At 38.8% G+C, this 14,470-nt stretch overlaps 3 protein-coding genes across 4 annotated transcripts; 2 read left to right on the top strand and 1 right to left on the bottom strand.

Moving 5' to 3' along the window:
* The first annotated feature begins 734 nt into the window (after positions 1-734).
* LOC126602691 (uncharacterized) lies at positions 735-1,910 on the top strand. The gene has a single exon (XM_050269594.1). The coding sequence runs from the start codon at positions 735-737 to the stop codon at positions 1,908-1,910; it is 1,176 nt and encodes a 391-aa protein (XP_050125551.1).
* Positions 1,911-2,576: 666 nt separating this feature from the next.
* Positions 2,577-5,488, top strand: LOC126605889 (uncharacterized). Of its 2 annotated transcripts, none has more exons than XM_050273336.1 (7): positions 2,577-2,710; positions 2,859-3,118; positions 3,464-3,549; positions 3,692-3,838; positions 3,945-4,068; positions 4,589-4,875; positions 5,063-5,488. In XM_050273336.1, exons 2-7 carry the CDS (start codon positions 2,929-2,931, stop codon positions 5,153-5,155), a joined length of 927 nt encoding a protein of 308 aa, XP_050129293.1. In that variant the 5' UTR covers positions 2,577-2,710; positions 2,859-2,928; the 3' UTR covers positions 5,156-5,488. The 2 variants fall into 2 exon arrangements, with proteins under 2 accessions (XP_050129293.1, XP_050129294.1); XM_050273337.1 differs by having other exon boundaries at positions 2,594-2,710; positions 2,892-3,118.
* Positions 5,489-6,114: 626 nt separating this feature from the next.
* LOC126605884 (potassium channel AKT1-like) lies at positions 6,115-12,885 on the bottom strand. Its single transcript, XM_050273329.1, has 11 exons — positions 12,444-12,885; positions 10,931-11,296; positions 10,773-10,830; positions 10,368-10,676; positions 10,033-10,278; positions 9,809-9,907; positions 9,662-9,694; positions 9,368-9,553; positions 9,058-9,252; positions 8,879-8,954; positions 6,115-7,164 (listed from the first exon to the last, which is right to left on the bottom strand). Exons 1-11 carry the CDS (start codon positions 12,632-12,634, stop codon positions 6,299-6,301), a joined length of 2,625 nt encoding a protein of 874 aa, XP_050129286.1. The 5' UTR covers positions 12,635-12,885; the 3' UTR covers positions 6,115-6,298.
* Between the last annotated feature and the right edge of the window lie 1,585 nt (positions 12,886-14,470).

Here is a 14,470-nt window from a genome sequence, read left to right as displayed (position 1 = left end):
TAGTGGCAACGAGACATTTTGCATGAAAATTTACCTTCATAGGTTGTAGCATTTTCAACAAAACTTGAAATTAACTGCACTTGAACATTTTTTAAAATTGAGCAGTCATTTAGGGGTCTTAATTCCAGGCTATTACTTATCGACGATGAAGCCTATCCCTAACTCGAGAAGAGATGAGAAGCATACTTAATTTGATTTTCATTGTTTTAATAAGAAGACCAAAAACTAATCACCGAGACGTTGGGTTTTCAAGAAGCAATCAAATGAGCCCAGTACCCACAAAGGAAAGGCCCAAAATATTAAAGCCCAAAAAGAAAGAAACTAATGCAAAACCAAGCTGTTAGTTTGTTACAATCCGTTGTTTCTCCCGCCAATTTTCAGTTGGGGACTCATCTTGATATTTACCGGTTTGCCCTTCACCATCGAGCTCCCTCCCTTATATCTCACACCGAAGTGCTTACTGAAACCACAGACACCATTCACTCATCAAATCTTTCAAGAACTTAAGAGAGAGAGAGAGAGAGAGAGAGAGAGAGAGAGAGAGAGAGAAGAAAGATCAAGAATTGAGAGAGAAAACCAGAAATCTCTATCATTCTGGAAACCGAAAATGCGAAGAAATACGCGAAGATGGTGGTGAAAGACGGAGAGAAGTCTCTGTGAGATTAATGCTTCTTGCATTGCGTAATCAACCGTTTCAGTCGATAGAGTTTTGGGAAAGAAAATTTTCTGGGAAAATGTCAGATTCCGGTGAACAAGGGGCAACGATTTCTGGGCAAGTTTCCGATTCCGATGAACAAACAGCACCAAGTTCTACGGAAGAAGAAGCACCATATTCTGGGGAAACCCCAGAGTCCAGCGAAGCAGCAGAAGATTCTGAGGAAAACACCGAATCCAGCGAAGCAGCAGAAGATTCTGAGGAAAACACCGAATCCAGCGAGCCGGCACCACCAACTCCTGCGAATACACCGGCTTCCAGTGTAGGAGAAACCGCAGGGGAAAAGAATTTTGATTTCGAGGATGTAAGAGCAGCACTTGCTGAGACTATTCCGGGTTTCGTTGGACAACAAGCACAAGTAAACCCACTGAGAATCAACTTCAATGCATCCAGTTCCGGTGAAGAAAGTGTAGCAGAAGCACCAAAGCTTATGCCAAATCCACCTTCTTGGATAGAGGATTCCGATGAAGAAGGATTTCAGGGTCAACAAGAAGCAGCAAATCCCAATGAACAAGAAACAGATTCCAGTGACTCCGGTGAACCAGAAGTACAGTCCGCCGCACCACCGAAGGTGATTATTATGACTCCAGCGGATTGGAAAATGGCTCTTTCTGATCAAGCAAAGGCAGAAGAAAAAGAAGAAAAAGAAAATCCGAAGGAAGTTCTTCCAGAGTTGATTCATAACACTAACGTTCAACAAGCAGAGCTTAAGGACCGGGCGGTTGGGCATCCGTCTTTGATTGGTGGCTCTAGCAAGAACCCCGATCCTCCCGCTGCCGTGCAGAAACCTGATTCGCAGCCGAGTGAAAGTGCCGCTGAGAATGTGGAGCTGGGGAAGAGAAAGATCGATGAGAAGGGCAAGGGGAAACTGGAAGAGAACCAAGAAGATGGAGGAGAAGAAGTGAGCGAAGAAGAGGAAGCTGCAAGTCCGAGATCGAAGATACAGAAAAAATCTCAAGATGAGAGGCTGGCGATTGGGGATCCGTCTTTGCAAGCTCGCTCTAACAAGAACCCTGCTGTTCCTCCTGCCACCCCCGTGACAAAACCCGATTTGAAGCCAAGTGAAAGCGCCACCGAGGGGAAAAGAAAGATCGGAGAGAAGGGCAAGGGGATCAAGGGGGAAGAAGAGAGCGAAGAAGGTGAAGCTGCAAGTCCGAATTCGAAGAAATTGAAAGGTCCAGAACCAGAAGAGTAGAAGTGGTAAAAGGCATCGATATTCATCAAGACAATCAAGACAATTATTCAATCATGCTCTGTTTCTGAAATAAAACGTTATGCGATGATCAATGTGGCTTAAGATCTCTGCAAATTTCATTGAACTTTGTTCGTCGAATTCAATCCTAGAACCTTGAATTAGTGTGAGATGAAGAACATCAAGTAATGGAATGCCTATTGGCTTATTTTTTGCGTTCTCTTTTGTGTACATTTTTCTGTATTTCACGTTGCTTTCGACTTGTTTTTGTTACACTTAAATCGTTATCGTCATTTCTATGGCTCACATACTAGTTCGTCATATTTTGACTTATGTTTATGAAATGCTTGTAATCCCTCTCTAATGTGCTAAATATGAATTATAAAGGTGCTCTTCAAGTCCTTGTTCCGATACAAGCAATATTAGAGGATGGTTAAATCGAACATAAGACCTCAAGCGCCGAAGTAAACTCTTACCCCTTACTTGTATCCGAAGCAACAAAAGCTTATTTGGTAAAACAAACTTAAATTTGAGTACAAAATTCATAGACATGGAAAACGAATCGGGTCAAGTGGCCCATTACACTTAAAGTTACACGGCCCAAATGACTAAAATCCATGGGGTCCATATAAACTAGGTCCAAGTGCCCATTGATTACCCGTTCAAGTCATCGAGAGCGCGCAGTACGCAACCTGCGTCGTATAGAAAACATCATAAATCCCAGCACAGTTATATGCCTATCGTCATCGTAAAATCACCGATTTACGAAATTGCCTCGGAAATTCTCTGCAGAAAAAATCTAGGTATTTATTCATTTAAAATTAAATAAATCCCCAAATAGTTCCGTAATTAATTCTTTAATTTCCATTGGAATCCCCGTTAAACTTCTGCGAAAGTTACCAATTCTCACTCATAAATTACGAATTGCGCTTGAATTCTGACAAATTTTAGGGGTTTTGTTCTGTTCTGGTTGGCGATTGGGAGCTGGAGTAGGGTTTCGAGCGATTTCTGAGGCCGATCAATGAAAGGGGAAGTGCAGCTGGAGCCAACAGGTGAAGGGGAGCGAGACCGAGACCCTACTGACATCGAGCCTCTGCTACCGAACCAGGACGATTCGTCGCCGGCAAGCTCGAGTGAGATCAACAACGAAGACCTTGAGTCTGGCTCTTTCCCTTGCTGTCGCATTTGTCTCGAAAGCGATGCCGAACCAGGTCAATCAGTTTTTGATTAATGAAATAAAGTTTGTTAATTTGAATTTTTGTTTAAGCAGTGTTGGATTTCAGTGTTGTGTGATTCCTGAGGAGTGATTAATTGTTTTGTGGGTTAAATTGTTGTGATTTATTGTAATCGGAGTTTGAAACTTCGAAAGATTGTATCTTTTTGTAGTTTTAAGTCTATGTTAACAGGTTGCAGTAATTTGATTCATTTGGGAGTTGAAATGAGTATAAAAACTGTGAATTTCGCATGTTTTTGGAAATTGGGCTAAGTTTGGTCTCGTTGCTGCGTAGGCATATTGATGCTGCTGTTGGTCTGACTTGTGATGTTTAACTTTACAGAGGATGAATTGATTTCACCTTGCATGTGCAAAGGCACCCAGCAGTTTGTTCATAGGTCCTGTCTCGATCACTGGCGCTCCATTAAAGTAAATAACCTTTTCTATTAGAGTCAGGATATTGTATATCATGGTGAAATTTTGTGATATTTTCTCTTAGATTGTGTAACCATGTAGTGGTTTCAAATTTACTGAACTTGTTATCACCTCCATCTTTCATCTGCTTTTCTAGGAAGGATTTGCTTTCTCACACTGCACAACTTGCAAAGCCCAATTTCACCTTCGAGTTGAGACATATGAGGACAATGTCTGGCGCAAAATAAAATTCCGAGTTTTTGTGGCGAGGGATGTTTTCCTCGTGTTTTTGGCTGTACAATCAGTAAGCAATTGCTCTTTGGAATTTTATATTGTTCTGTTATTTATTTACTTTCTTTCATAATCAGTTGGTTTTCCTTCCGCCCGTCTCTGATTAATTTTGTTTCCAGGTTATAGCTGCAATTGGTGGCTTTGCATATGTCATGGACAAAGATGGGGCCTTCAGGAATTCATTTAGTGATGGTTGGGATCGTATTTTGTCAAAACATCCTATACCATTTTATTATTGTATAGGTAAAATCCTACACCTTAAAACTGTTCATGTAAAAAGGTTATTTAGTTCAGGGTTTTTTCCCTCCCTCATCTAGGAAACTTTTAAACACACTGGTTCTCACTTGTCAAAACTATTCAATTTACAAACATGAGACTAGCTTATGGGGTTCATAACTGTTGCTACTTAATATTTGGCATCCTAAGTGTCATAATGGTATATCTGAGGAAAATGATAAAAAGATTTGGGGGTGGCAATCATGCTATTTACTTTTCCATTTATCATTCAATACACGTAGAAGGCCGTTCTTGTTGTTTCAAGTAATATTGTGGAGGTATCAATGAAAGATGCGTTTTGATTTTGGTTTTGCTTTCTATTAATGTCTTTTTTGATATGGATAGATCTGGTCTAATAGTCTTGTTCGGTACAACGGTATCAAAGTTTTCTACTTGTTTGATTGTTTATAAAGAGAAGGATTATGGGGACAAATAAATATTGCACTTGTTATCAGTACCTTACATCTATTTTCTTGTATTGAATCAGGGGTACTGGCCTTCTTTGTGCTGCTTGGATTTTTCGGGCTCATACTACACTGTTCATCGTTCAATAGCAATGACCCACGGATGGCCGGGTGCCAGAACTGTTGCTATGGTTGGGGAATCTTGGATTGTTTCCCCGCATCTATGGAGGCTTGCTTTGCCCTCGTGATTGTGTTTGTTGTCATCTTTGCCATTCTTGGCATAGCTTATGGTTTCCTGGCCGCTACCATGGCTATTCAGAGGATTTGGCAGAGACATTATCACATCCTGACCAAGAGGGAACTCACAAAGGTTAGTCCTCGACATTCTTCTCCTGTGCCTGTCTACATACTTGTATTTAATCATTTCTTGGAATGTGCACGGACTTGCATTAGTTTTCCAGACCAAGAGAGTGTCCGCATCATCTCATAAACTTTCATATCTTAGATATTTGCATCAGTCAAAAGTCCTGCAATGCTAATGGTTCAAAATTATGCAGGAGTATATAGTGGAGGATCTTCATGGATGCTATACCCCACCAAAACTAGATGCCGAACATGAAGCGCGTCTGAAAATGCTGAAGTTGTTGTAGAGATAGAAACAAATTTCAGGATATGAAATCCGCTGTGTGTATTTGCATTTGTAACTTAGAAAGATCCAACAAATGTTGGGGGGATTACCACTAGTGCACTACTTTGTACTCTCATGACTTGTGATTTTTGCTTTGCTCCGGGATTGTACCGATTGAGCTATTCTTCGACTTGTGTCCTCTGAGTCTTGTGTATGCCTCCAGCGAAGCGAGTTTTTACCGTTGTATTTCCACCCCAGGTCACTCGTGTAACGTCATGTATAACCCAAGAAACTATTTTGTTGTTCAAATTTAAGCTACATGTCTCAAATCCAAAAATCTCTCATTTGAATCCAAGACTACGTGATTTTTTGGTTTAATTCAGTTTTATTTGTATTTTGTAAGATCTTCAACCTAAACTTGTTTACTATAAATCTATATCACATGAACCCTAAACCCTAAGCCCAACGACAAGTCATCTCCCGTAATTTCTGCCGAGTGAGAGGTGTTCGCGCAAAACTCCCTCAATGCATATCGGGTACATCAAAGAAAAAACGCTTGCCGAAAATCCAAGTCCGGAGAGGAATGATGTCACAACTGACAGGACCAACGATGTAGTCGGCATACTAGTATCAATGTCACCACTAACAAGATGGACGTGGAAGCGGAGACGGATGATCAAGTCTCCCTCGGATCTTGAGCGGCTCATGCTCTTAGATATGGCGATATGGCGTATTAACCTAACCAACTTGCTTAACTTATAGTTACATATGTTTGTATTCTAATTTGATTTTTATTAGTCGACAACAAAAAAGCGTGAATATTTGATTTTACCACATGGCTTGAGATAAAACTGATTTTATTGTACAGTTTTTACTTTTTCAGGCTGTAAATCATGTACATTTGATGCCACAAACAATTTACTTGCACTGTGACTTGACGTGCAAGTCATAATATTGAAATAAAAAATAAACACAAGAAAATAGCCACACCAAAAGAAAAATATATGGAGACAACGGAGGACAGCAAGAGGTTAGCCGTGTCCATCATTTTCATCCACATCTCCTAATCCAGCATATCTTAATCTGGATTAGTCCGTGGTAATACCGACATTTTAGTAACAAATCCTCTTTAATTAATCGGAGGATTTTGGCTGTTAGTTTCTTATTATTGTTGTGATTCACCAGCACTTGCAAAAACAAGATGATCACCATCTCTAATTACATCAATATCGTCGATTTCGGCTCCATCTTTGCTCACGATTTTCGCCGGTGAGAGTCCGAATTTCTTTGCCCCCATCTCAAGCAACTCCTCATAACTCAGTGGGAGCAGCACAAGTTTGCCTTTCACTTCACCCTTTTCAGGGCAACTAATTGTCACCCTAGCAGCAGGGTTGCTTACGTAGTTCTTAGGACTTTTCGTCTCCGCAACGGAGAGAAACAAGTCTTTCTCCCCGGTGTGGGCAGCTGACATCATGCCAAACAGAGAGTTGTGGAAGTTATTAGTCCTACGCCTCGGGCGATTTCTGCCGCATGATCCTCCCTCCGCTCCTGAAAACGAGCTGTCTGTGGGTGGAGGGTGGATAGTTGGCTCGCTCGTAAACCTCCCAAGGAACCGGATTCCACTCTTGTGTTCGGGAATGGTAATGGCGACTTTGGGTTCTTTACTAGAGTGGAAAAGGGTCTTTATGTCTTCGTGTCCTTGCTGTTCCGCCAGGGCTCTCGGGGTCCAGCCATGGAGGTCGGGTTTATCAATATCAGCGCCTTGGTCCAAGAGGTATTTGACAATGTCTACATTGTCTTCAGATACTGCAACATGCAGAGCTGTGGTTCCGTTGCTTTTCGGACGCGTGACATCCCCGCCATGTCGGGCAATTTCCTTGAGCAAGTCCAACCTGTTTTGCTCGGCAGCAGTGCAAGCAAATTGACCAACATCCCCTGAGTTCAAGTTTGCACCATTGTCTAACAGCAGCTTGGCAATTTGCTCATGACCATTCAGTATTGCCTCCCAAAGTGGTACATTCCCATCTGAGTCTGCCAATGCATGAAAACAAAATTAAGTTAATGTTAAACCCAAAAGTTTATCTTAAACCATATAGTAAACGCATAATTAACCGGCAGTTAATAAGCATACATTAAAAGTCGAAAAAGATTATTATATTGCGGATAATTTTCAATATTTTTTTAAAAAAATATCTACGATGATATTATATACTATTCTAATTCAGAGAGTTGACGAGGTCGAACGGGAACAACCGCCCACATTAAAAAATATGACTTTAATTTTAATCAGTTCTAATTACATAATAAACAAGACATGAGCAGAGATACATGCGCACGCTGAAGTATTTCATTACAAATCATATCTTCAAGTCAACGGAGACGATCTATCTTTGGAAAGGAAAAAGGAAATGCTTTGACTTCCTTCACTTAAATAATACAAGGCTACTTGCATGCATGTTGCCAATTATTTCTTAAAGGTCGTACCCAGTGCATAAGGCTCCCGCTTTACGCAGGGTCTGGGAGAGGTGAATGTCAGCTAGCCTTACCCCCATTTATGGAGAGGCTGCTCCCAATTGCCAATTATTTCTTAATAAGTAAAATTTAAGTATAAAACTTTAATTCTTTTTGATAAAACGACGTTCTAAACTACTTTAGTTTATAAAAAAGGAGACGAAGATCCTAATCTAAGTGCAAAGACGTGGTACATAATTTTGGCCAATTAACATAACTCACATTTCTATGCAGATAGATTCACAACAAATTTCTATTTGCACGACCTATGAGACAAAAATTTCTTTTCAAAAGATGATTTTTATTTCACTCTAGTTTGCATGGTTGAATAAAAAAACTAGAAGAATCAGACTCCTATATTTTAAAGATATATTAAAAAAGGATAGGGATAAGATAAACAGATTCTAAAGCCTATACAATAGCTTAATATTACTCTAATGAGAGATTTATCTATTTGTCAGATAGCATGATGTGGGAGGCACATGCATGCCTTCTGGATCAGATTACGAAGTCAACCAGAATTTTTAAACATTAAATATAATAATTTGAAACAAATAATAGAATCAAGTAGTTCATGGTTTAATTATGGAGAGTCAACATAGTTTTCCAACTTACTATTAAAGGAATGGATAAGAAAACTTAAGTCGTCATAGATGTATGACAGGTGAACCATATCTGATAAGGTCAATGGCCAACATGTATAGGAGTAGGATTCTCTCCCCTTCCTTACCCTCCTATTTGAACGGTCACGGTTAAGCCACGTCAACATCTTACATTAATTTTTTATAGAAAGAGGAGGGGATGGAAGGGGATGGAAAGAGGAGGGGAGAGAATCCTAGTCCGTATACAAGGGCATTTTATACAAATGCAAGGGCAGAATCTTATGTGTAATCGGTTACTTATCATTCCTCTTTATTTGTCATAGCAGGGAATAAATAATCGTTTACACAATAGATCCCTCAATAGAAGACCACATAACCAGTAATACGTCTCTTCTTTTTAATTTGGAAGAGAATGAATGACCGGTTATACGGTAGAATCCTCAATAGAAGAGTATTTCTGAATTATAGTTAATTAGGTATGTGAACTTAAAAGACCTTGGAAGCAGTTTTGGCAAAGGTCAACACACAAGACCAGTATTTCTCTACATGGACGAATTATATTAATTTGATCTTAACACTTATATGTTTAAGGATGGTTTAACTTAATGATTTGTTAAAGGTTTGGATAGTACCTCTACTCTTAGGATCCGCCCCGTAGTCTAGCAGAAGAAGAACGCAGTTTTCGCTTCCTTTCGATGATGCTATATGCTGGTTTTTCACAGAACAAAGAGGAAACATAGAATGTATGTTAATATTTAGAGTTTGATGCTCTAGAGAAAGGGTAAAATAAAGAGCATAGGACTTTGCATACCAGAGCAGACCTCCCGTTATTATCCGATTCATTTGGATCCAGACCTCGTTTCAGCAACTGATTTAACAACAAGTCGTCTCCTCTGATTGCTGCAAAGCATAGACTGAGAGGCAGGTCCATTCTACCCCGAGCTAGCATGTTCTCCGTCTCCGACAGAACTCCTTCCATAATTGGGTCCTTGAGGTCTTTCAAATGCTGCAACCCACCAAGAAAGAAGCGCAATGTAGAGTGCAACTTGTCAAAAATCATCATCCATACAAATTCTTGGAAATAAATAGGTTTCTTTAACATCTGGATCAGATAAGCTCACCTGCAGGAGATTATTCATGATCACAGTCCCATCTCCAACATTAGCTTGAACTATATTTAAGAATGTAGTACGATTCAGCCGTAGAAGCTGACTCAATCTTTTGGTTCTAACTGTAAAGAGCTGTGGTCTGTAACAAAGTACCCCGATCTCACCAATAAGATCACCAGATTTTGCCTCACCAATGACCTGCAATTTATAAAAATAATGTTACTCGTAATCTTATATAGCAGTTACCAAGGTCAAAGCAACTACCGAATGCAAAAGATATCCTTTCTAATCAAGTGTTAGACTTGCCTGTTCAACTCCATGTTTGAGAACCACTAAATCCTGTAAAGTAATTCAAACATTATATTGGGTTGTTCAGAAAAGAAATTCAAATAAAGAGAATAGGAAAGTTATAAAGTCTTTGAAATGAATGAAAAAGAAAGATGAAATTGTTACCGCCGCACCAGTGACAAGTAGGTAGAAATCTGTGGGTGCCTCGTTCTGCAAGATTACATCTTCTTTGGGAGGAAAATACTCGGCTTTCATCTCCGAGACCTTTGAATTCAGAATAAGAATAAGAATTTAAACCAAAATTCTACACAAGATACTTTGAAAAGTTCGGACAAGTTCACTAGAGAGAAGAATTTGATTGAAAACTTTGAGATTGGGTTTGAACTTACCAACTGAAAAAGCAAGTCATTTGAAACCCCATGAAACAAGTACACCTTATCTACAAGAGAGTAAAACAGATAATGTGAAATACTCGAGCGGATGGCTTTAGGAAGGGAATCAAGGGTCTCTTGTTGCTGCAGTCCTTCAGAATCTGTTCTGAACTTCAGACACAAGTGTGCAAGCATCTGATCCTGCAGGCGTATAGGCAGTTGATTCCTCTGCGCAAAACTGGAGGCAGCTTGTATGGTATCCCTCTGGTAAACAGAAGCAACTAAATTAATATTTTCACATTTAATTAATTTTATTGCACAAAATCCAATTAAGTGAATATGAATTTACTCACAAATTTTCTAGTTCGACTGGTCCCGTGGACAACCAAGTTGGTCATATTTCCAATTAAGTATGACGTCAATCCCAGGTTGAAGAACATGTAGAATATGTCAAAGATCATCTCACGTGCATTGACTGGATGCAGGTCTCCATATCCAACTGTTGTTAGCGTTGTGATTGACCAATAAACTGCAGTCACATACCGAATCCACAGGCTTTGTCCTAGGATTTCAGCTCCCATCCATGTTTTCGCAGGGTCATGATTGCGTGCAGCTATAAGGTAATAGAAGCATCCAGCACAATGGATGGCAAAAAGAGTGACCTACAAAGGAGCATCGAAATCCCATCAGATGGTGATGCCGTATAACAAATGCATTTTGTTCATGCAAGTAATCCCAGAACCATCATAAATACTTACACAAATAAGTTTTGCACAGCGAACCCAAAAGTAATTATAATTCCTATCTTTCTCCAATCTGTTCAAGCAAGAATAGTGGGGAGGTTAACATAAAGAAAAACTTCTGCTTATATGCATTTTTGCAGTAAAAAAACTGCTGGGAAAAACTATTGCCATACCTGGAAAATAAGGCACTAACTCTTCGTAGACGCCAAAGACGAAGCATGTTGAAAAAGCCATAAGACTGCAGAGATTTAGGAAAGATCCTCGTAGCAAGTTCAGATGGGATTGTGGATATGACATCGAAAATCAACCAGGATCTTGCATACTTCCAACCAATCTTTTTTCGATCGTCAACAAGTAAATATGTGGTCTTGTCCAGGTAAGCCACAAAGAATGTGAGAATGATATCAATAGCAAAGAAACCATTGACAACATTATCAGTAATGGAGAGCGGTCCCCCTGGTCCTTTAAGGAAACCAAACTCGAACGGCGACACCCAAGCAGTATAGATGACCAGAACAACAAGAAATGTCTCCCATATCCTGCAAGAACAAATTCAATCCGAGCCAAGTTTAGCAACAAGATAGACCTTTTACCAATTCAGTCGGATCAAACCAGTCAAACCGGCTCAGCTTGTAAGAAAACCCCAAGAAATATTATCCAAATCAAGATTGCAAATTTCTGCTCTGCACATATAATTCTTGCAGAATTTAAATCATATGGGATGTCTTGGTTCAGTGATTTGCATTCAAAACTTTTCCTTTTCCATCTGATTCAAAAAATGTCAAGAATCACCAAATAAAACTGCAGATTGTTTTCCATACAAGAAAAGATTAGATGAATTGCAGGCCTCCAAATCCGAACATTCTTTTCTTAGTGAACGAATTTATATTAATTTATTTTTTTTTTTTAACCAACGATCAATTGATACGTCTGTTTCAGTTCAGAGAACATAAATCCAGACTCAGTCCAAACTAATGTGCACATGAAAACAGAAAGGGTATATTCCAACACGGAATCAACACAAATTTCTTTTGAAAAAAAGGAAGATACTTTTGGGCCCCTAGAATTTTAGCACTGAAATAATTTTCAACAACAACCATTTTATCATGATTCATGACCGTTCAAACACATACCAACAACCACTTTATAAGCATAAAGGTACATACTTCGGAAATAAAATAAAATGGAAATAAAAAGCCAGAATAAATGAATCCTTTGAATCCTTGAAAAGGCACCTCCAAGATTCAATCTCCGTCTTTTATAAACACCCAAAAGACTGAATAAATTAATAAAAAGAAAGAACAGAAACCGGAAGTAAATAACAAAAATCAAGAAGAAAAAAAGACTAATATGCATTCAAGGCAATGCAAAAATCCCAGAGGGGCTAATTACAAACAACCCAGAACAAGAATTATAACCCAGAAAAAATGACATAAAAACTTACAATTAATAAAAATAACCACAAAGCTTCAACCTTTTGTGGTAAAAGTTCAATGGTTCTTTACGAAACACAAAACCCAGTAAAAAAGGTAACATAAAAATAAACAAGAAAACAAGTTTAGTCAACGCAACTGATACAAAAAACAACATAGTAACAAATAAAAGATTTTTGGTACACAAGGTGTTTGATAAAAGTATTAGCAGAAAACAGAGGCAACCCAGAAACCAAAAGTCTGAAAACATAACCTGTAGAGGCGGTCGTACGGCGAGACAATGAACCTGCCGAGTTTCACGCGTCGGTTGCTCGACCTTGCACCGAGGGAAGGCAAAATCCCAGTTGAGAGACTGTAGTGGCTGCCGTCTCTGGAGAGCTCAATCTGCTCTTGGCCGCACATTGAGACGCTAAAGACTCCTCTGGTGCTGCTATTGCTCTCCATTGGTTGATTGGAATTTCGAGAGAGAGAGGGAGGGAGGAGGGCGTCAGCGGTGGTGGGAGTGCTTTGGGTTGTGATTCTTCAGGGAGAATTTGGCCATCGTCTTAGTGGGATTTGCAGGTGCTATAAATAGGGAGCTCCGACTGCTTAGACTCCTTTCGTAATATTTTATTTTTATACGGGCTTTTGATCTCTATTGCGCGCTCGCACGGTGCTTCTCTCCGGTCTCGTTGCCATATGTTTTCACCCGTCCCACCTCGGTCTACAGTATTTACTCTCTCTCTCCCCACACTATTTACTCTCTCTCCCCACACTATTCTACAATGTGTTTACTTTTCCTATTATATTGAAGAAAAGTATTTTGACCCTATTCTATAATGTGTTTACTTTTATTATATTGAAGAAAAGTATTTTGACCCTTTTACCCCTGTTGTATAAACTGCCCAATTGATGTCGACTGGCATTGTCGGTTGACGTGAGTTAAACCAGCTAGTCAGAGTAGTGCTTCCATTCAAACAAAGTTGTGAATCAATTCAGCATAATCTTGCAATGGTAAAAAAAGTCAATCCTCTCGTATTCAAGTTTGAATTTTTATTTTTTTCTATATTTTTTTTTCATATGAAGGCACAAAATTAACAAAAATGTACCCTTGGGTTCCCATTATCTTGAAAATCAAACAAATGTTAACATTTATGTTAATAGGAAGATTGTAGAATCAGAAAAGAAAAAAAAAATTGTTTATGATTATATACAAAATCGATTTAGCATCTCAATCGATACACTTAAAAATGAACTACCCCTTTTGATGAAGATCTAGATTATAAAATATCAATCAAAATCTTATTAGAATCTCCTTCAAAATTATTATATTGTGATTTAAACGTATTGCCCATAATAAACCATGATTAAGAAACTGTAATCTCAAATTGAATACCCAGAAGCATGACTACTTAAGTAGGTTCCACCAATTTTAAAATTTCTCAATTATCTCTAATTATAGAACATGATGGTAATTTTCCAGTATTTTTAACAGAATCTGCAAATTTAACACATAATAACGAGAATTAAGTGGTTTCCAAGTAATCATATATCCACTATTTATTATTATTTGAATCCATGTAACTTCTTTCTACATCTAACTTAAATTTAAATTGTTAATTGTCTATTTTACCCTATTGCATAATTACTATTAAGTACAAAATGAAATTGTTGATGCACAAAACCGGAGGGGTCTTTGGTACAACAGAAAGTGTTAAGTTTGTGACCTTCGCTAGATTGCTCCGGTCACTAGTGTGGATAAGTATGTAAATGGATATGGACAGGGAAGCAAACACAAGATGTACGTGGTTCATCCAGATTGGCTATGCCCACGGAGTAGAGGAGTTCTCATTAATTGTGAATGGTTTACACAAGTACATAGGTTCAAGCTCTCCTTTAGTGAGTACTAGTGAATGATTTAGTACAAATGACATTCGGAAATATTGTGAGAGAATGATCTCTATTTATAGAAGAGAGTTTCTAGTTTCATTCTGACATTGACACGTGTCGTGTTGTGATTGGCTTCTGATGTTGACACGTGTCGCGCTATGATTGACTTCTGTTGTCGACACGTGTCACGCTGTGATTGGCCTCCTGGTTGTAGGGAAACTCTTCTAGGTCCTTGACGGTATAACATTGATCGGTGCTCAATAGTTTCGAGATTGGTCAAGTATGGTACAAACAGAAATTAATAATAAAACTCAAATTTATCAATAAACCCTATCATCACTTCTTATTTATCTTACGTTCATTCTCGCTAAAACCCTAATAGGTCTTGTAGAAAAAAACAAGTTTTTTTAT

This window comes from Malus sylvestris, chromosome 15, assembly GCF_916048215.2.
Source record: "Malus sylvestris chromosome 15, drMalSylv7.2, whole genome shotgun sequence".
NCBI lineage: Eukaryota > Viridiplantae > Streptophyta > Magnoliopsida > Rosales > Rosaceae > Malus > Malus sylvestris.
Note: the sequence above shows the minus strand (reverse complement) of the source record. Positions and strands in the feature narration are given on the sequence as shown.

Excerpts from the sequence above, each read along its gene's own strand:
- LOC126602691 (XM_050269594.1), top strand. The coding sequence starts at position 735 with ATGTCAGATTCCGGTGAACAAGGGGCAACGATTTCTGGGCAAGTTTCC.
- LOC126605889 (XM_050273336.1), top strand. The coding sequence starts at position 2,929 with ATGAAAGGGGAAGTGCAGCTGGAGCCAACAGGTGAAGGGGAGCGAGAC. Across the intron at positions 3,550-3,691 it reads ATCACTGGCGCTCCATTAAA|GAAGGATTTGCTTTCTCACA; the intron begins GTAAATAACCTT and ends CTGCTTTTCTAG. Across the intron at positions 3,839-3,944 it reads TGTTTTTGGCTGTACAATCA|GTTATAGCTGCAATTGGTGG; the intron begins GTAAGCAATTGC and ends TTTTGTTTCCAG.
- LOC126605884 (XM_050273329.1), bottom strand. The coding sequence starts at position 12,634 with ATGGAGAGCAATAGCAGCACCAGAGGAGTCTTTAGCGTCTCAATGTGC. Across the intron at positions 11,297-12,443 it reads CCGTACGACCGCCTCTACAG|GATATGGGAGACATTTCTTG; the intron begins GTTATGTTTTCA and ends TTGTTCTTGCAG. Across the intron at positions 10,279-10,367 it reads CCAGTCGAACTAGAAAATTT|AGGGATACCATACAAGCTGC; the intron begins GTGAGTAAATTC and ends TCTGTTTACCAG.